Raw genomic sequence first — 21596 nt, 5'->3', positions numbered from 1 at the left:
TAGTGAGGATTGCTCAGAAGATCATGAGGAGACATCTGCTTTCACTTCAGGAGATTTTTACCACAGGCTGCCTTGGGATTGCGAGCAGCATTAAGGACTTGAGTCACGCTACACAGCTGCTCTGCCTTCTGGCAGAAAGCACAGAAACATCAGCACTGGAGCCACAAGGCAAAAACTTACTTGCTGCCCACAAGCAATACAGCTATTGAAAAGCTGCCAATTATAAAACAGGCATCAGGGCACTGTAGAAAAAACAGTTGATCATGTGCACAATTTTATTTGTTTCATTTTGTGTTACTGTTTAGTGACAGATTTAGTGCCCGTTTCATGCTGTCATTCTTTGATTCCCCGACTTACTGTAATTGTGTTGTTGCAGTATTATTAAGTGACAGTTTTCAGGAGGCACATGTACACGAAATGACAATAAAGAAACTTACACACATTTGTTTTGACCAGATTCAGCCCCAGAGGAAAAAACTTCAAGCCACAGCCAGATTTTCCCCAGCCACAGCCGGTACTGCCCTGCGTTTGCAGCATTTAGAGGAGATGGAGCTCACTGGAATCGGGGGACCCCTCCTCACCTGCAGCGACATCTCGATGAGCATCAGCAGCTTCTTGATGCCAATCCAGATGGATTTGCCCTTGACTTCCTTAGCGATCATGGCCCGCTCTTTGTCCTTGAAGCTGCCGAGCAGCTAATGAAAACATATCGACAAAAATCTGGTTGCAGCCTCAAAGTCCTTGAGCAAACATCAATTAGTTGCTTACGGAGAGATTTGATAAATGCGTGGTTGTACACAGCAGATGGTTGGAACACCATAAAATTCTGCCATGCCCAAAATAATCAAGGATCATCGGCATCGTTATCACACTGTGTTTGCGTAATTCCCCACTGCCTCCAACTCCGTGAAGCTAACTCGGGTCTCCATTTCTCACCTCCAGTGCCTCTACCAGCTGCTCTCCTGTGGAGATGTTGGGTACAGGGATAGTAGTGCTGAAGGCGTCCAGCATCTCCATCTCCTGCAGGACATCCTTGCGGCTGGTGGTGCCAATGATCAGCAGTTTGCGCCCCTGCGTGACAAAATAAGACATTGTCAAGAAAATGGCCATGGATCTGGAAGCCCTATAGCCCCCAAATGTATTCATCCTCGTCTTCAAAGGCAATGGAGGCTAAGGGACATAAGAAATAAAAAAACACTTCTACAGCACATGTATGCATTGGTTAACACACACGTGTTGGTTGGTTTAACATGATTAACCAGATTTATCGCAAACGCGCCTTTCAGCAGGTCATGTCTGCATGGACTGTTACATAGTCATGCCCTCTATTCTCCACTTCCTATGGGTAAAGTACCAGTAAAGTGATATGCAAGCAGTACTTTAAGGATTACAAAGACGGCTGCTGCTCTGGGTCACCTGGCTCTTTGTTGAGGAACAGAGCAGTGCAGCTATTTGTTAACTGCAACTGTGTTACTAGGACAGCGTTTCCCGACCCAGTCCTTGGGGACCCCCAGACCGTCCATGTTTTTGCTCCCTTCCATCTCCCTGCCTGACAGTCCACATTTTTGCTCCACCCCAACTAGGAGCTGGGAGGGAACAAAAAGGTGGACTGTCTGAGGGTTCCTGAGGAACAGGTTGAAAAACGCCACACTAGGAGAATAGGGGTCTAACTGGCACAGTTCCTCATTCAACTATCGGTGCGTTTGAGAAGATCCCCTCTGAAGATCCAGGTGGAACTGCGAGGCAGCAGATTCCCAGAGGCCAGCGTTTGGGGAGCAGGGGCTGCTTGGAGGGATACTGGAGGGATTATTGTGTGGGCCTCCCCTCCCACCCCCCCATGGCGCATGGTGTGTGAGCCTGCATGCAGATGAGGTGCCACACAGGCGGCGGTGCTGCCAGCTTCTCCGCTCTCTCACAGGGCCCATTCTCCTCTGCCCCCGGCTCCCCACTGGGCCTGCAGCTTTACAATCCCGGAGAAACAGCTCCGCTCCCATTCAGGGCTGGCCTGCGGCTCGGATACACAGCTACACACACAGCTACTGACCCCGATAGCACACGCACACACGCTAGGGAGATCCAGCTAACTGAAAGGCTGAATTAATACAAACTGCAACATTTACACTGCTATTGTGTTTATGTTTATATGTTACTCAGTATACAATAGCATACAGAATGCTTTCAAAAATGTTTAGATGGTGAATTTGCTGAACTATACAGCAAAGAAATTAAAAAGAAGGTCCGTCACAATCTTCAAAAAAAAAGCTCTTGAAATAGTTTTTACAGGGTTGGAAGACAACTTTCTTCTAGACTTCTCGAAGAATCATAATAGCTGGGACGCGATCTGCTGCCACCTTCCTGCAAGCACTGGAATAGCAGCCGGACAATGGGCATCATGCTCGTGTAGAATACAAACACGACCACACAGCAAACTAACAACAAGTCCTGCCATGGACTCTCAGAGCGGAGGCCACCTCAGAAGCTACAGATGCCAGTGCATGATTGGCTGATGGGCAGCATACTCACACGAGGAGGGGGCTTCTTCAGGAGGACCAGAAGGGCTTGTAGGACCAAATTGGAGAAACGTGGCCCAATTGGAACATAATCTGTCAATAGAATAAAGACACTTTGAACAGAGAGCATTAACAGTGAAGAAACAGCCACAAAATCTCATCTCTATACGGTGTAAGCGTTTTTCTATAGGTCCCACCTTTTACCGTAAGTTACCCAGACGGCAAAGGAATGCAACAGAGCAGCCAAAAAAAAAGAAAAAAAAATGCAACCCTGGAGCGACACCTACAACTGCTCCCTTTTCTCCATTATGAAGTGTTTTATTACTTTGTTGTGATCGTTTGTTGATTTAATTTATTATTTTCCAATAGGGACTGCAATAAAATACTGCTGAAGTGAATTCAGTTTAATTATTAGAAACGGCACTCATAAATGGTTACCAAGAAGCTTTGAAGGCTCCTTAACCCGAAACACAAGTTCTGACCTCAGTGCATTAAGCAGGACAACACGTTAGTCCTGGATCAGTATTACGCACATAGCAGATCATGTAAACAGATAATGTACAGCAAGCATTTCTATCTTCACCTATTTCTAGCCAATTCACTTTTAATCTCTCTTTACAACACATACTTTTTTTTTTTTTTTGCATGGGGCACCTAGGTTACTCTGATCTGTCAACTTTTGGCTACCTGCTCCTCTTTACATTCCAGCAGGAAATTTGCATTTTAGCTGTTCCACAGGGCACACCTCAACAAAACTTTCCACCCTTGGAAAAAAAAATATAAACCAACCAGTGTAAACACGAATAAATCTGATTCACAGATGATCAATTGCTTGAACAATGACTAATTAGAAACAGACACACTATCTCGGAAAGACTAGATATTACAATATCTTAACATATACAGAGGAGCAGTAAATTTATGGTGAGGGTCTGTATTGTTGGATAGCGCAGACAATGAATCACATGCCATGTGGCCAAGGAACGATCCCAACCTGCCTGGCTGGGTCTCCTGAAAACAGTAAGGCCAAAATCAAAACAATTTATTAGGGAATAAGAGTTCATGTGTCCCAGTTCATGTGTCCCTAAATACACTGCAGCATTATAGCTTGAGTAGCTGGCTTTATTCACCATGAATACAGCCGGGTGTCATTAAAAGTTCACAAGACAGGACAAAGCAACAGAATATCCTGTCCCAAAGTGCTCAGGAAACATGCTGCTGCCTCACAGATCATATCAAAATGCGAACAATGAAGCTATTTTGTCAATAAAAATTAAATTCTCAAATTTTGATGAGAAGAACTGGCCACATGGTGATATTTTTTATGGATTATGAAGGATCAAAGAAATGGACTGAGAAGAGTAGGCTGCAGTTAGGCTGCTGTCTGGCAGTTGTAATCCAGGCTCTACCACAGGACTTTAGTTTATTTATGTAGGCACATTTGTGTCGGGGAACAAGGAGAGACATGGACTTACCAAGCAGTCGTTCAATGTCATCAACCACCACACAGCTCAGCTGGGATTTGTAGGCATCATCAAATATCTAGAAGACAAGCAGCAACAGACTGCTTATAGACACCGCAAGATGCAAGAATAACAACAGGTAGATTTGACAGGAAGTTCAAGACAAAAACAGACTGTGTCATTGTGCACACCACAAGTTACTGTAAATGCCCTTGAGAAGCATCCCCCACACCTTCTTGATGGTCTGACACTTGGCAATCTCGGAGTGGCCAATCATCTTGTCAGGAGAGCAAATTTTAATGAACGGGAACTGAGAATCTTCTGATATTTTGGCAGCCAGTGCCGTCTTTCCACTGTGAGGAGGACCTGGAGCACAAAATCAGCAGAGGTGACACAACTTCCTGCAGCACAGACAGTCAGTGGGACATTTCCAATATGGTGGATCTAGATCCACACCATAACACTGACATTCAAAGTGTAAAACCGGTTTGCTTACAAAATACAGTAAATCATCAAAAAGACGCTATAGCCAATAATTACATTTTTTTTTTTTTGCTTCAAATCAGTAAAATTTCAAAGAGTCTAATTTTCAGTGAACAGCATAAAGATGTAAATGTGCACATATATCCTTGTGTGTGTAGCACGTGTGTAACCATGGTGTAACCAACCCTCCAGCAGCACAGCGACCAGGGGTGTCCGGTCACTGTTTTTGGTCTGTTGGACTAACAGCTCCCCATCATCCAGAATGCGGGTTACCGGGTCGCCCCACTTGATGATGCCATTCATGATATAGCTGGCATAGTCCTCCTGGTTTGTGCCGAAGGCCTGAGGAACAACAAAAGACTGACTATCACTCTGTACATCCCCCTTTTAGGGCATCTCAGCTTCCTGAAGTATTAAGGCTAGCGGTAACCTTACTGAGACAGGACAGAATGGTTAGGCTCATCTGTAGGACATCTGGTTAGGAACTGTTTTAGTTCAAGTGAGCATAAGCAAATGGCTAGGCGTCAACTACATTCTAGGAGACGATGAAAATATAAAATAAATACTATATCACATTATACATCCTATATGCGATAAGGGAAGTCTTGTATATGTTAAATATGTTTTTGCCAGTGCAGTTTTTGGCAGTGCAGTTTTTGGTACATCGGTCACTGACTATTTGGCCTCTTTCAAATTGTTAGTTGCCTTGTAGATTGGAAATAGCACATACCAAGGTGCCAATTGCCAGATCTCTTTCATACCCAATGCACACGACTAATTGGCAGCATTCAGCCCAATACATCTTCCCTCTGTAGCTTTAATTGTTAGGTATTCCAGAATCCACCCACTGGATATACATCCACATATGTACAAATGTGATTATTCCTGTACTGAAGGCAGGGGTGAGAATACAACAAACTTACAGGCTTGATGTCATTTTCCAGGGAGGCCAAGAAATCCCCTCGAGTGACTTGTAGCTTCTCCGCTTTTTCCATGTCAACCTCCACCTTTGCACTAGCCTGCAGAAACATGAGGAGTGATATGGGAAACGGCAGAAACACAGAACACCACACTGCTCTCTTTACTCTGCAAAGATTCCCAATTTTCAACTTCAGCAGAAACACTTTCAGCAGCGTGCATGAAGGGGGACTGGAGAGGCAGCCGCTTCAACGTCTGAAACTGAAATTCAAAATCATCTCCTTGCTCTTCCCAAGAACACATCGCAAAGGTTTCCAAATCAAGGAAAGAAGTTGGCCAAAATATGCAATTAATCTCTATAAAACAGGCATTAGTAACTCAAATAAGGTTAATTATTCAAGCTTTCTCAATACAGAAACCTGCTGACACAAGGCTCTGGGAAGCAAAACAGTCATCACACCTGTATAATCCCTCAACAGGACATTTCAACACTATCAAATATCAGACACGAGAGAGCAGTGTGCCTCTGCCAGGAGAGCATCTCTCTCTGCAGGCACATGTGCTTTTTCCATACTAAACACCCTCACGTTGATAATGAGGGCCACAAACAGACCAACGTAACAATCCCAACAAACCCTACTTCATGTTCTGCCAGAACTAACAAACCTGTGTAGTTTTCAGTCATAAAGCACTGGAGATCTCCATTTTACTATTAATCTAGCGCAACAATGTAACTCTGAAATTAGGGAAACATTAACAATTTACCATGGCTTTCTTTCAGGAACAAAGGAAACTGAAATTAGAAAGTAATTCAAACTTGTAATTAGAAAGTAAGTCAAACGAAGTTAGATTCATCGCCCAATTTGTATTTCTGAATCAGACAATGTGATGCTCCACTAATCTTAATAGTGATCAATAGATTATTGTTACTTTCTTCAAATAACTTGGAAAGGTCTATCCAGAGCTAGGGGGGCATCACTACTGTATAAACTAGCTAACAAATGACCTGTTCATGTCAAAGTGCTCTGCACGGCTCCTTATCCAGATCATCCTTTCACCTGCTGCAACCTGATTCTGGCTGGCATTTACGCATTTCCCACAAGACTCCATCAACTCATGCAAAATTCAGCCTCTTACATGGTATGTTTCCCGCCTGAGAGGACACACTAGCCCAGCCTTATAAAACCTACGGCCTGCACCGCTCTTTATGTCAATTACGATGATACCCACCTATGGCAGAAGTTACGCGATATAGAAAGACCATATAGATAAACAAAAAAATTAATAGTTTAAGCCTTAAAATACCACTCCCACATGCTTTAAACACATGTAAACTTATTAAAACACACTTTGTAAACACATATATGTGGATGTCGGGCTAAGGATATGAGTAACATAATTCACAAAAAGTTTGCTCACAACAATCGGACCACAAGCAAAGCATGAGATAAGCAGAGAACTGCGTCTGGGAAAAATCCACGATATAGTGGGGGAGTGATAGCTGGACCGCGATATAGCGGGGATCATTGTAATGCCTATTGTGCATTCTGACATACCCAAACCTGGATGAATAAGGAGCTGGTGAAAATGGATGGGTGAGTACAAACCCATACCGTAGGAACGAGGGCTCACCTTGATGTGGCGGTTCATGGCAGTGGACTGGGCGGCACGAACCAGTCCTTCCAGCTCAGCACCACTGAAATTTTTGGTGTCTGTGGCCAGCTCCTGCACGTCCACGTCGAAAGCAAGCAGCTTGAACTCCCGCATCTTAGCCGTGTGGATGTTCAAGATCTGCACTCGACCCTTCTCATCCGGCAAGCCTGAGGAGCAGGGAAGGCAAAGAGTTGAGGCAAGAGTTTAAATGTGTGATGGAAAAAGGTCTCAACACCTCAGGCTGAACTGAAGCTGGACTTGGCGGGCTTTACCAATCTCCATCTTCACCTCCAACCTCCCAGGTCTCAGCAGGGCCTCGTCAATCAGGTCTGGTCGATTGGTCATACCTGAGATATAAAGAATAAAGGATAGACATTCGGGGGTTCAACCCAATATCCAGGAAGAGGACAGCGACCAGGTGAACATCTCTTTGTACAGTAGCTTTAACAGAAGAGCATCCAAAGCCAGTCATGAAAGAATCCCCCCCTCCCACTCCACACTGGACAGTACCGATGACCAAAATATTGTTGAGCTGCTCCACGCCATCTATCTTGGACAGCAGCTGGTTAACTACGGTGTCGTGGACCCCTGTGCTTCCCGCCATGCTGCCGCGCTGCTTGCAGATGGCATCGATCTCATCAAAGATGATTATGTGCAGGCCGCTGTTGGCACCAAGCTGGAAGGGATTGGGATGAAGAGAAAGGGTTAGGGAAGTTGCTCCTAAACAAAACCAGTCCCTGTGAATATCTACAAAAAAGCGATTAGTGTATAATGTACACATTTTCAGCATCAGATTTATCAGCCAGGTGAAACTTTAATCAAAGTGCAATTCGTATTGGGCACAATAAGTAAGGCAAACACCAATGAATAACATGTATTTAAATAAAAACTGAGAAAAGCCTATGTATTTTCACTAAAGGAATCTGGGCTTTTCAATAATAAAAGTGTTCCAATGAGAGAGAGAGAGATACACATACATATACATATATATGCGCGCGCACATTTATGGGGAAAAATCCATGTTTTAATTTTAAATGGTGAAAATTCCAATTATGTCCAGCCTTTAATATTAACAAAAAATATCTTCCAGGTTCTTACTCACAGATGAAACAGAGAGCTGGAATGCTGCTATAGACAATGAATGTTGGGTCACAGTGTTTTTGGGCATGTTTCAAAATGGCATCAATGAACCACAAACCGGTCAGTTTTCTGCTTTGCAGTTCAGTAATAAATGAAGCGACCATATGTGCCGCTCACAGTGCCATGGAACAGGACAGGCGGTCACACGCGGAGGCAGCTCTCGCTCCGCCCTCCTGTCTGCAGACGTAACATTTACGGCAGGTGTGGGGATGTGATTATCACGCGGGTCCCAGCGGCCCCTACGGGCTCTCCAGGATAAGGGCACGCTCATTAGGAGGTGAGGACGGAACCCCTCACTGTCCCACACAGACTGCCATGCTGTGTACTCATATGGGATACAATCGGGCTCGGGGGGGTGGGGGGGGGTGCTTTGCGTCCTAACCAGCGATTTGCAATTGTCATAGTAACCAAAGCTCAAAATCATTACGACAAACATTCACAGCTGATAAGAGTTCTCACACTATAAAAGGGTTCTCACTCTATAAAAAGAGTTCTCACATAGCCATATGAGAACGGATCATTCACTGAGCATGCATCTATCCATCCATCCATCCATCCATCCATCACCCCATACAGGCCTGGACCATACCCCAGAAAGTAGAAGCCATGAGACAGGGGACACCCTAGACAGAATGCCAGCCCACTGCAGGGCAAACACTACGGGCCATTTAGAGGCACCAATTCACTCAGCTGTGTACCTTTGGAAACCAAAGCGCCTAGAGAAAAGACCTGCAAACATGAGGAGGACATGCAAATTCCAAAAATACTGAGATGAACTGGAGAAAAGGTGGCAGCACTTAGCCTGCATGCCATGCAGCACTAACGGGCGGCTAAAGGCCACTCTCTGTATCACCAGCGCTCCAGGCCTCCTCACCCGCTTCTGCTCGTCCTCCGCGTCGGCAAACAGCTTGCGGATGTTGGCCTCAGACTCGCCCACGTACTTGTTGAGAATCTCAGGCCCGTTGACCACCTTGGGCTCGCGGGCGTTCAGCATCTTGCCGATCTGCCGCGCCATGAGGGTCTTGCCGCAGCCGGGGGGGCCGTAGAGCAGGATGCCCTTCACGTGCTTGCAGCCTGGGCACAGACAGAGAGCAACGTGATGGAGGAAGCTCATCGGGCACCGGTGGACTGGACAATCCAAAAAAACATCTATAAACCAAAGCTAAGAATGCATGTAAACCAAGGGGAACTTCTCCATGGGGCTGCCAGAAAGCAATCAGCTCCATCAAAGGAGGAGACATGGCAGGAGGTCTTGATTTTAGATAATATCCCATTCAGCTACACCCAACTGGTCGGCATTTACAGATACAAACATCATCGCAATATATGAGCATATAATGCTGTTTTTGTTTGTTTGGTTTCTTTGGTTCTTGGTTGCATGCTTGCTTGCTTGTTTGGCAGGTCTACTTTTTTCAAAGCAAGACACAGCTTAAGACAAAATTAAGAAAGTTCGGTGAAGTCCTTTATTCTACAAGGACATCCTTCTACTCTTGGGATCTTACTGCCAACCTTTTGTCCACAACTCCAGGTCACCACTGAGAACATTACCAGCTGCAGCTCAGGAGGTATCTGGCATGTTTTATTGCAACGAATTAAGCAATGTCAAACCGTGATACAGGCAGCCCCTTCTATTTCTGTTCTCTTTTAAAGGTCACGCTGGGACAGAGAGGTGACAGACTCCTTCTAGACTCTCATACTAGCATATTTTCTGGCTGGCTGACCTTTGAGGCAGGTGTCGTTCATCGCAAGCCATTTGTGCTCACAACCCGCCAAGCCCCCGACCCAGCGCTCTGTCTGTCTCAGCACCTGTACTCTTGAACAATCTGTAATTATACCCTCACCTTTAACTTATCGAAACCCACCATCTCATTAAGGTGGCCAGCTGTCGGACGCCAAAGGCTCACTGCAATGTAGATCAGTATTCTGAAAGGTCATCTCTCAAGCTGAGAATCGCAGGTAGAATGTGTGTGTGTGTGTGTGTGTGTGTATGGGGGGGGGGTGTCCCAGGGCACATGCACAAAGAGTCACTCAGCCTGTTCTCAGCCTATTTATGCTCTATCGTGACATAACTGCACAGTTTATTCCGTAATACACAGTTCTGATCAACCCTTTAGATGACAGTTAAAACACCTTTTGGTGACTACAAAAGTAATTTATGCCAAATAAAAACTGGGCAATGAATGGATGGAGTAGTGAGACACTGATACTCTAAAGTCACAAGTCAACGTAGGACATTGGAGACTGAAATGTATGGAAACCAGAAGGCCACTTCTCATAGTGCGTGTGAAATGGCACACAGGACATTCTATAGAGTACAATACACACAAGATCATTTGTGATTAGAACACCAAGTATCTAACGCGATGGGAAGAGAGCTCACCCATCTGCTCCACGATATCAGGCGGAAAGACGCGGGAGGCGAAGGCCCGCCTGAAGATGTCGGAGAACTCCTTGTCCAGACCTCCAATGCCCATGCGCTCGAAGTTCCAGTCCGGGTTGATGATGGACTGGCGCGCCTCCCTGGTCTTGGCCTTCCCTACGGAACGTCAAGGAAAAGGGAGACATGCAGAGGAGTCTGTGAGGGAAAAGGCGGGAACCAGAGGAGAACCGGAGAGGAGAGGGACATCACAGGAGGTATAGGGATCAACCGACTGACCCATCATATTATAATGATTAAGCACTTACTGAAATGATTCACACATACTGTAATAATGTATCCCCTCATAACCCAGGGTCACACTGGGATTAAATATTTCACTAAAGATCTCGATCTGCCGGACATTTTCATAGCACACTGATGCACCTCAGTCTTAAAATGCTTTTCTTACCATCAGTATCTACATATATTTATTACATATATTTAAAAGGAAAAAAATGAAAAATTAAAGTGAAAGTTATTCAGAAATTTATACTGAATTTAAAAAGTTAATTAAAAGTAAATTAAAGTTAAAGATCAATATTTTATGAATAGAATTCTGTTCTACAAGTATATCTGCTTGCTAATATCTTAATAGCGCAGCAGATCTACTGGTTAATATCACTTTGTTTGCTGGCAGAAAAAAAGGACTATTTAAAAAACAAAAAGCAACTTAAATTGGTATTGGCAACTAAATTTTTAAAAGTCTACTATCGCCTTATAATAATAGTAATACTGACTGCAGTGCCTTAAAGCTATCGGAAAAATGAATGTTTGTGCTGCCACCTGGTGGACTGTGTGTGTACAACAAGATAAACTTACCTGAGGAGTGGAAAAAAAAGACCTAAGCATAAAATAATTACTGCTATTATGGATAGTAGTACTTACAGGAAAATAATGAATGAAATTATTATTAGAGCACTTAAAAATATTAACAATTGTCATGATGTACCCCTACTTAAAACATAGGCAAATGGAAAATATACATTTTATAATAACTGGCATGTACAATAAAAGCCATATTTACACCTTAGGCTGCACCTACCAACCAGGGTGATAGATGAGTTCTCTGCTTTCTCAAAAATCACCTGACTATTGCCTAGCAACAGGCCAATGTCAATCTGCAGAAAGGGAGAACAGCAAAGGTCAGAAAAGCGATGAGGAGCAGAGGAGCACAAAGCCAAGCTCTGCTCTCTCCAAGAGAAATGGCATTAAAGGAAGGACCTTCCCTCTTCCGTCTCTCTGTACTGTGATCCAGCCCTCACTCAGATGTATTACAGCCCTTCTGTGTTCTGAAACACTAGCATGATCCTCTCATCTTCCAGAAACTTACCTTCTGCTTTTTCCCAGAGCCTTGCTCACCCCTGAGGATGCTAGGGTCCATAGCCTCAATGTCCTTGACCTGCAAGGCAAAGAGTTTGTCGCAGAAGCTGAAGACCAGCTATGAAGAAGCCATATCCATCAGACCAAAGGGGAGAAAGGAAGGAAGAGGGGAAGAGAGAGAGAGAGAAAAAAAAAGAGAAAGTTACTTTAATGGAACAGACTTTAACACAACTCAACACTGATTTGATTATCTAAAACAAGATCTTCAGACTGGAATCCTGAAGAATGACACGGACACAGCCACTACTACAAAACAGGCAGCTGGGCTCAGCTGTCAAAAGACTACAGCAATAGTACCAGACACCTGCATAGCGAGCCTTGGTGCTTATGCAATTACCATCCATCTCTGGACTAGGGGTGCGCGATCTGATAATTGTAGATTGTTCTAAAACTGTATACTAATGGATGAGGGTCAAGCCAACAAACCAACTGAATGATTTCCCGTTGAGATTGGGCAAATTATTTCCCATGTCCCCATCACGGCTCTCCGGCGTGAAGTTGAAAACAATTTGTTGCGTGCTAGGAGCGTACTAAAATTGCCCTGGTTTACATTTTATTACTTCTAGAATTATTTTTCTATGTAATCTGTTCACAGTTGAAGTTTAAAATAAAATAAAGTGTAACTTGGGTCTTAATGAGATTGAGGATATTCTTTTATGTATGTGCCACATTGAAAAGACAGATCGCAATTCAGATCGTGGATTGTGATTTTGTGTTTAAAGGATCGTGATATGATTTTTTTTGGAAAGATTGCCCACCCCTACTCAGAACAAATATGCAGAGTGCTGTATAGTGATTTAAGTACCCCCCCCCTCACATTACACAGTCCCAGTGCCTTACCTGCTGCCCCACACTGAAGCCCTGACTATTAAAGTGCTGGATGAACTCCGTCGCCATCTTATCAGAGTCATAGGGGCTGCTGTCTATGTTCTTCTTTTGCAGGAAATCTACCTCCATGGTCATGGTGCCAATGCACTGCTTGGTCTTGTCAAACACGTAGGAAGCCACTGTGGTTGTGGGAGAGAAAATGGAACACAGTAAACTCGCTGGACATCGATACTATGGCTACAAGACCGCCCTTTTCTGCACTGTCTACGTAACACTCAGCACATACTCTTAATGATATCCTCTATGTTTACTGTGGATGATGATGGTGAAAGTGCACAAGTCAGGTAAAAAAAAGGGAACAGTGTCTGTGAGGGAAGGAAGCGTGGTAACTGGTTTACCTTCCTGCTACATTTAGATTTAGAGGCGTACTGTGAATCCTAATAAATGTTATTTTATGCCTCACTTTGGATTCAGCATTATCAAAGTATCAATTCCCTTCCATAGACGTGTCCTTCAAAATTTTGTGTAAGGGATTTATACATCAGGAGGAAGAAACAACAGCAGCAGCAAAAGCGATGATGATGATGGTGGTGGTGGTTTATTGATCCCCGTGGAGAAATTCTCATTTCGCCGACCCCATCTTGCTCTCCATGACACACAGACACATATGTAGGAGCTCGTAAGCTTGGCAGTGAAGGGCAGCCACCTGCAGCGGCGCCCATGGAGCTGGGGGTTAAGGATCATACTCAAGAACCTACAGACGTGTCTATTCTGCCAGGACTAGGCTTGAACTAGAGACCTTTTGATCAGAGGCACATACACTCAGATTTAGGATTGTAAATATTAAGAAATATTGTTTTACACCCCGCTTTGGTTACAGTGATTTCAAAGTATACACTAACAGGTACAAACAGCTTCCAGATCAAAGGAAGCCATTGATGAAGGGGAATACAGCTGGCCCCAAAACATCAGATTGGTGGTGTATACTTTGATTTCCACATACCTTTAATAGACACACTTATGCAAATATCCCAAGTCTCTCTTCCAAGCTTAGACATGTATGTCCAGATATCAGCCTCCACATGCATTGCCATTATGCCCTTACCTTCAACCTCCTGCCCAATGGAAATTCCAGCCCATTTTCTCTGAAGGACAGAACAAACAGATTACTTTCAAAAGACAAATATGCTCTGCATAACCAGAAGGCCCATAACATGGCTACCAGCAAGTAAGCTAATTTAGCTACAGCATGAAGAGGCCACAAGCAATTCCATCCATCCATCCATCCATCACAGGGTTGCAGGGAACTTAAACGATTGTAGTGGTTAAACGAGCATGAACCATCTGATCTGTGTCATTGACAATTCAATATATGGATATTACATGATATTGCTGCAACTTTACCGATTATATTAAATGTACATTAGAATAAATCCAGACCACCCGCGGGCCAAGAAAATCCTGATTACTATAATGCAGCTGTAACAAAGAGCATGACTGAACAACAGCAGCAACGAGGAGGAGCGAACGTCAGAGAAAAAGGTAATAGAATTAGAGGCATTCCAAATGTAACTAGTGTGCTTCTGATAATTACTGACAGGTTAAAATGTCAATCTAAACATAAGCCATCTGGCATATCTTCAAAACAGTGCGATTCAAGCTTTTGTGTTATGGGGCAACATCAGAAGATTGGCAGCTTCTACTGGCACTTCTCACTGTGATTTAACTCTATTTTACAGATCTATCTGTAAAATAGGGAGATGATTGTTGTACCTGAAAGGCGCTGTTGCTTTCATGTCTACTGAAGAAGACGGGCAGAAGCACACAGGTGTCAGAGGTAATGGTGGAAATAGAGAGAGAGAACAAGGAGCATGCAGGAATGCTAGTAACAAGACAAGGGTCAGCTGGGAATTAGTATCACTGCTTACGTTACCATTAACTAACTGTGCATTAGCATAATTGGTTACCATTAGCCACCAGTGGTCACAATAGGTTAGCACTAGTCAGCTGTGCATTAGCATCACTAGTCATTACACAGTGCTCACAACAGGTAAACTGAATACCTGCATCATTGGTTATTACTGGCCAGCACCGGTCAGCGGTGAATTACAATCACTACATCTTGCTCTGTATAAATATTATTTAATCACTACAGGAAAAAGCTGCTGTGCAAACAAGCAACACACTTTATTAATTTAAAATTATTTCTGTTACTAAACCTTTTTGGGGAGATTTAGAAGTTTTAAAATGTGGTGACTAATGTAAACCATTATTTAGCAATTTAAAAAATTACCTTCTTCATCCTTCAAACTGGATTGTAAAAAAAAAACTTACTAAATTAAATTTGATAAAATTTCTATGAATTCTCTTTTTACATACTGCCTTTATAATCAGGAATGCAACATTTAAAACATTTAAAATAGACAATAAATAAAAGGAGGGTTTACATGGATAAAATCATAAACACATTCAACATGTTTAAGTGCCTGTTAAAAGGTACATTATATGGACAAAAGTACCTCTGCAATAAGACAATTCATGAAATATCTTCCCTTCTAGATATTCCATGGTCAACTGTAATTGGTATTTTTGCAAAGTGGAAGCGTTTAGGAACAACAGAAACCCATCCACAAAGTGGCAGACCCCGTAAAGAAAGAGCAGGGTCACCAAGTCCTCAGCCACATAGTGCATAATAGGCTGCGTTCACATTACAAGCCTGACTGTCCAATTCCGATTTTATGCTCATATTGGATTTGATGGTTCACATTCTTAATTAACTATCTGTATCCAACTGTAATGTGAATGAATGCGTCCTCCAAAACGGTTTGCATGCGCACTGATCTTATTGCACAAGTCATCTGCATCACCAGCAACAAAGAAATGCTCAGCGCATGTGCATGATGCATAGCCATGAATTGGATATGGATCCCACCTAGGTATCCCACCTAGGTATCCCACCTAGGTATCCCACCTAGGTATCCCACCTAGGACAACATATGAAAGTGACTCAAAGAAAGCCTTCAGGTTTTCAGCACCTTACACATGGAACAGACTTCAAGCTGAACTCCGTCTGCACAACTCAATACCCCTGAAGGAATTTAAAACTCTTCTAAAGACTCTGGAGACTAGGTTGTCTGTATGTAAATGTATATTCTGATTATGTTTTTGTAATATTATGTAAGACTCTGCACTAACACTGTGTTGGTCCTACCTTGGCCAGGTCTCCCTTGAAAAAGAGATCTGTGATCTCAATGGGACAAACCTGGTTAAATAAATAAATAAATAAAATCTGATTTGAAAAGATTCGATTTGCGTGTCCACTCTGGGAAAAAATCAGACCCAGTCACATTCAGGCAAAAAAACTGGATTTGAGTCACTTCAGCTTTTTACTGTGAAAGACGCCATTGCTCTGTTGACTCAATAACTGCAGAGTTCCGAACTTCCTCTGGCATTAAACCCAGCAGAAAACTGTGGGCTGGGAGCTTCATGGAATGGGCTTCCATGACCAGGCAGCTGCATGCAAGCCTCACATAACCAAGCGAAATGCCAAGAATGGGATTGAGTGGAGTAAAGCACTCTGTCACTGTCACTGTCTGGCATTCAGATGGATGAGTCTGGGTTTGGCAGATGCCAGGAGAACGTTACCTGCCTGACTGCATTGTGCCAACTGTAATGTTTGGTGGAGGAGGGATAATGGTATACGGTTGTTTTTCAGGAGTTGGGCAGGGCCTCTTAGGGCATTTTTCTACCACACCAGGGACTAAACTTTTGGTACTTCGAGACTGTATTGAGGAAAAAAATACTTCAAGGTGTTGGTTGTCCATATAAAAACTGCTACTGGCGCTGAATTACATCACAGCGCGAGGCAGGTTTTTTTGTACCGAATTCAAAAAATGGCTGTTGTATATTATAGGGCTGGATGATGTACAAAATTAATCCCAAAATCGGATGTTAGGCATATACAATTATTACATCACTAGTGAGCTATATTAAAATAAGGCTTTTTCTTACTTTGAACTTTTTTCTTAATTCTGTATCGACATTATAACATGGGGGTAAAATATTTTTACTCTATTATGTCACAGGAAAAAAAAAATCTTAGCAAGCTTTGCAATTTTAATTATTATTCCTTTTATAGATTCTTATATGTTATATTCTTATATGTATAAAAATCAGTTTAAAATTTACCTCCACTGCTTTTGCATGAGCACTGCATATGTAAGCCGAGACAATCGTAATCGTTTTCATCTTTGCCGTTTAAATCACTCGAAGACGGGTTTGTGAGAAATTTTCCTTGTGATCACATCGCTAGGACAACACACTATATGCGTGCTGTGTTACTATATTCAACAAAATACTTTAATTTCTTGTCATGCCATCCGGATCTTTTTGTTGTATATGTTCTTATGACCAAATCATATCTTTTTTTTTTTACTTCCTTTATCATTATTTTCTGAGTTTGCAACTGTTTTCAAGGTGGTGTTTGTATTGTGTTTCAGAAGCAAGCTATTTGTATAACCAATCAACAAAGAAAGCATTTCAAGTCCCACCCCAAAGTACCAAAGAAGTACCCCAGCTGGTTTGGCACTTTCGTTACTGGAACTTTTGGTACTGGTACTCGACTGGAAGTCAATGGAAAAGCAAACGTACTGAAAGTACCATAACAAAAGTACCATACCTGGTGCAGTGGAAAAGCATCCTTAGTTCCAGTGAAGGGAGCTCTTAATGCTTCAGCATGCCAAGACATTTTGCACAACTCAATGCTTCCAATATTGTGAGAACAGATTGGGGAAGGCCCTATTCTGTTCCAGCATGACTGTGCCATAGTGCACAAAGCAAGGTCCATAAAGATATGGCTGGGTGAGTTTAGTGTGGAAGACCCTGACTGGTCTGCACAGAGCCCTGAACTCAACCCCATCATTCAACCATTGGGATGAACTAGAATGGAGATTCCAAGCCAGGGTCTTCACATCCACAGACACACTCCATAAACTTGTGGAAAGCCTTCCCAAAAGAGGGGCAGCTGCTATAGCGGCAAAGGGGGGAGCAACTCCATACTGATGCCTATGGAATTAGAATGGGATGTCAAAAGTTCCTGTAGGTGCAATGGCCAGATGATACAATACTTTTGTCCATATTAGGATGTCCATATGAAGATGTCCATATTTAGATTTCAACCAAGTTGTTAATCTAGTTTTGCTGTTAATCAATGGCACAAAAAGAAATTATAACATAACATTAACAACAGACCTTAATTTCGCATTTTAAAGTGAATCGACCTATTTTAACTATAGTCAGTCAATTCATTTTTTTTATTCAATTTTCAAAAAGAATGGAATAAATTTTTTTTATTTTATTTTAATGTTTTTTTGGAAAAACATTTTTATCAAGAGCTTCACATCTGCAACATAACAAAATTTGGCTTCAAAGCACAGAAATAATAGCAAATTTCTAGTAAGAGCACTAATATATGTCATATCTGAATAGCTAAGGTGCTTTCAGCAGTTATGGGAACACATCCTTCTTACTCTATCAAGTGCTTTCAGAAATCAGACTCAGCTGATGTTTTTGGACTAATGTGTTACAGTGAATACGCATTCAGGTTCGGCTTCCTGCGAGACTGACCCAGAATATAATCACAAGTCAGTGAGACACTGGCTGGTTCACATCCTACTGCTCTTAAGCAACAGAGTGAAAAATATGTTCATACACAACAGAAATGATGTCCTCAAAATACAATCATGTTAATAAATTATACTCAAATTAAGTAAACTTAAAAGGCTAGTAATATAATATTGAGTCAAATGTTAATTTGAAAAAAGTAATTATCAATAACGGTGTCATTAACCTGGACCTGAACAGGATGATTAACAAACAGGCAGCAGCGCCCCCTACCTGTGGCAGACTGAAAGCAATGGTGCCTGGAACCACACTTTTGTGTGTTTTGATGGTGAAGACAAACTTGTGCGTGGGGGTGGTCTTCACAGTTACATGCCTGCAGAAGACAGAAAATGCATCACAAAACCATTGCAACTTTACTTGGGGAATGTCAACGATTGATAAGGTACTTCTGGTTAGAGACAAGAGGACGGTCCTCAAATTTGACATCGAAGGAATCTGGTAAATAAACTGACACACCTGAGATTTCTTATCTAGTGTGCTGACAGCTTAAGAGAACTATGGAAGAACCTAAGGACCCAGTCAATGGTGGCTACAGAGGCTGGGTGCACCACAGGACAGACAGGAACTCTCCCGTTTTCCTTAGTACCACTACAGGAAATTACAGCATTAGACACAAGCCCAGGCGTCCTGCTGTACAGTGCCTTGTTCCACTCAGCTTAAGAATGCATATTACACGCTTCATCTGTGCCCATACAAATGTCCTGTCATGCTACACTGATGGCACCTTGTCATCCCATCACCGGCTCTGCTTGATGGGCCATCAGTGATGTTAATATGATACTGCTTTAAGTGACGCTTAACACCAACCAGGCATACTCACTGTCCAGTCTGCAGATCATTGTCATTTGCTACAGCGCAGTTTGTCAAAGACAACTCGTCTGTCGGGCAGCGTGCTGCCTGCATATTCTGAATGGGGAAGATTAAAGAGAAACACAAACAGAGAAACAAATTACAGCACCAGGGGCTAACAAAACCAAAATCACTGTATTCAGCAGCTTAAACAAAAGCACCAGGCACAGAAAACTGCAGTGCTACTGAAATAATAGCAGCAGTAAAATGCTACAATATTACTGTGCACAAAGACTAAAACCTTTAAACGGTTAATGTGTAATCCTGCCACTCTGCACTGACATTCTGCAATAAAACTATACCAAGAAATTCTGCTTTGCCCTTTTGATAGGAAGAAAACTTCAGCACAAAATCCACAATATCCACCCAGGGCAATTATGCCATAGTGTCCAGTATGTCACTGGAAAGTCTTAATTACTTAATTAAGTTTGAGGGACACCCGTATCAGAATGGCAGAAACCATCACGTGGAATGTATTCAGAACATCACTAAATCACCTGAAGCTTGAAGGTAAAACCTTAAAATAAAAATTATAAGAAGAGAAAAGCAGGAAATCCAGTACGGATACACTGCTAGTACTTCCCTGTTCCTTTACCTGCACTCGTATCACAGGGTTCAGTCAGTCAGGAGGAATTCAGAACACTTACAACAAAATAAATCATTTTCAATTATGCACACTGGCTAACATGTATTTTACAATTTGTATTATTAACTGCCAGGGGCGCCGTAAGGGGGAGGAAAGCTAGGACGATTCCAAGGGCCCCTGAGTGACAGGGGCCCTACAAAATTAGGAAAATAACTGGATTGGTTTGGACTGGGGGGCCTAATATGATATGCTTTCATGGGGCCCAAAATCTCTAGCAACGCCCCTGTTAACTGCACTACATTTATCTAGCAGGCACTTTTATCCAAAGCAATACACAATTGAGAAAGTAGGGTCATGCAGTGTCATGCAGGGGTTAAGGGCTTTGCTCAAGGGTCCAATGGTGACATCACTCTGCCTACAGCAAAATTTTAACCAACAATCGTCTGACCACGTGTCCTAAGATAAAGCCGCACTGTACGTACTGTTAAAAGACTGCATCTGCAACGTACGAAAAAGGGAAGGAGGAGGTCCTTCTGATCAAATTTGACTTGTCATAAAAAGCCTTGTGAGTAAATAGTTTTACGTGACTAAAACGTCAACACAATTACCTTAAATCAGACAGTTAACTTATTTTCCTATTTCATTTGTACCCTGTGTACTCTTTAAAAATGTAAACAGGGAGAAGTGAAATATCCCAATTCAGTACGAAGAGGTAAGGATGCATTGAATTTCCATTATCCTGTTCCAAGAGATTCAGAAATAATCGTTTGCAAAGCAGTTACCAAATCCCAGGTCAGCATTTAGGAACTAAGTTTTATTTAGAAATTATAGGATTTAAAAATAACTAAGCTTTAATATAACGCCTCCAGTTTTATTCGTCGCTGATACTATTAGTGACAACGGCATACTGAAATAATAGCGAACAATAAAGCCTTATATATTAAAAAGTTTATATTTTAATAATGCTGATTATAAAATGTTACTAAGCAGCAGTTTTCAAGACTGTTTTCCCGCAAATCAATCAGTCTGGCTATCAGCAAGTTAGCACTCCTTCACTTCCGGGTGGGATGTGCTGACGTTGGCGTGACCATAACAAGCCTTGTGATCCGGTTGTAAGCAGCTTGCCCTGTCTCGCTGTAACAGATACGGCGCGCTTTCTTGTACATATAAACGTAATATTATTTTCTGAAAAAAATGTGACTCACCCGGGCTGCCATATTCCCGTGTAACGCTACTCCGCCTCAGCTCGACCAGAAGACCTACCGACAGCGAGCGCGAGAGCCGAACCGCGCAGCCGCGTTCGTCCCGCGCGTCCATACGCCAAACGAACAGCTTGGTGGCGCGTACGCAGAGACAGACAACTTCCGCCAACTTGCCTAAAATCACGTGATCTGATCCATCGTTACATTCAGTTGCTGAATTCTTTAAGCCCGTTACCCGTGGTTTTAAAATGTGTCTTGGGGTGATCGGATCGTAGGCGGACAACACTAAATACAAGTGTAAACGACCAGCAAGAAGCTTTGTTATCCGATCATACAAGCCACTTATCAAGATGGTCTGGGACGCATTTGACCACATGTCTTTTGTGGTGTAAATGCTAATGCGTCCTAGATGCATCCCCCACAAGAACGTTACGATAACTTCGCGGGCAGTAACGAAATGTAACAGAAGTGGTCAGCTGGAGT

The 21596-nt window shown here is 42.7% G+C and overlaps 1 protein-coding gene across 1 annotated transcript in view; it reads right to left on the bottom strand.

The window, feature by feature from the left end:
* The window catches only part of LOC111845149 (vesicle-fusing ATPase), a 28097-nt gene extending 6823 nt beyond the window's left edge, over nucleotides 1-21274 (bottom strand). Inside the window, exons 1-19 of the mRNA XM_023814320.2 lie at nucleotides 21117-21274; nucleotides 19297-19382; nucleotides 18690-18789; nucleotides 13900-13939; nucleotides 12807-12973; nucleotides 11917-12024; nucleotides 11629-11704; nucleotides 10548-10703; nucleotides 9042-9241; nucleotides 7538-7703; nucleotides 7300-7374; nucleotides 7007-7194; nucleotides 5380-5475; nucleotides 4642-4798; nucleotides 4206-4339; nucleotides 3986-4052; nucleotides 2524-2603; nucleotides 937-1071; nucleotides 582-695 (exon numbers count right to left, since the gene is read on the bottom strand). Of these exons, the coding sequence (XP_023670088.1) occupies nucleotides 582-695; nucleotides 937-1071; nucleotides 2524-2603; nucleotides 3986-4052; nucleotides 4206-4339; nucleotides 4642-4798; nucleotides 5380-5475; nucleotides 7007-7194; nucleotides 7300-7374; nucleotides 7538-7703; nucleotides 9042-9241; nucleotides 10548-10703; nucleotides 11629-11704; nucleotides 11917-12024; nucleotides 12807-12973; nucleotides 13900-13939; nucleotides 18690-18789; nucleotides 19297-19382; nucleotides 21117-21128 (2157 nt within the window). The 5' untranslated portion in view covers nucleotides 21129-21274. The remainder of the gene's footprint in view (nucleotides 1-581; nucleotides 696-936; nucleotides 1072-2523; nucleotides 2604-3985; nucleotides 4053-4205; nucleotides 4340-4641; nucleotides 4799-5379; nucleotides 5476-7006; nucleotides 7195-7299; nucleotides 7375-7537; nucleotides 7704-9041; nucleotides 9242-10547; nucleotides 10704-11628; nucleotides 11705-11916; nucleotides 12025-12806; nucleotides 12974-13899; nucleotides 13940-18689; nucleotides 18790-19296; nucleotides 19383-21116) is intronic.
* Between the last annotated feature and the right edge of the window lie 322 nt (nucleotides 21275-21596).

This window comes from Paramormyrops kingsleyae, chromosome 5 (assembly GCF_048594095.1).
Source record: "Paramormyrops kingsleyae isolate MSU_618 chromosome 5, PKINGS_0.4, whole genome shotgun sequence".
Classification (NCBI taxonomy): Eukaryota; Metazoa; Chordata; class Actinopteri; order Osteoglossiformes; family Mormyridae; genus Paramormyrops; species Paramormyrops kingsleyae.
Note: the sequence above shows the minus strand (reverse complement) of the source record. Positions and strands in the feature narration are given on the sequence as shown.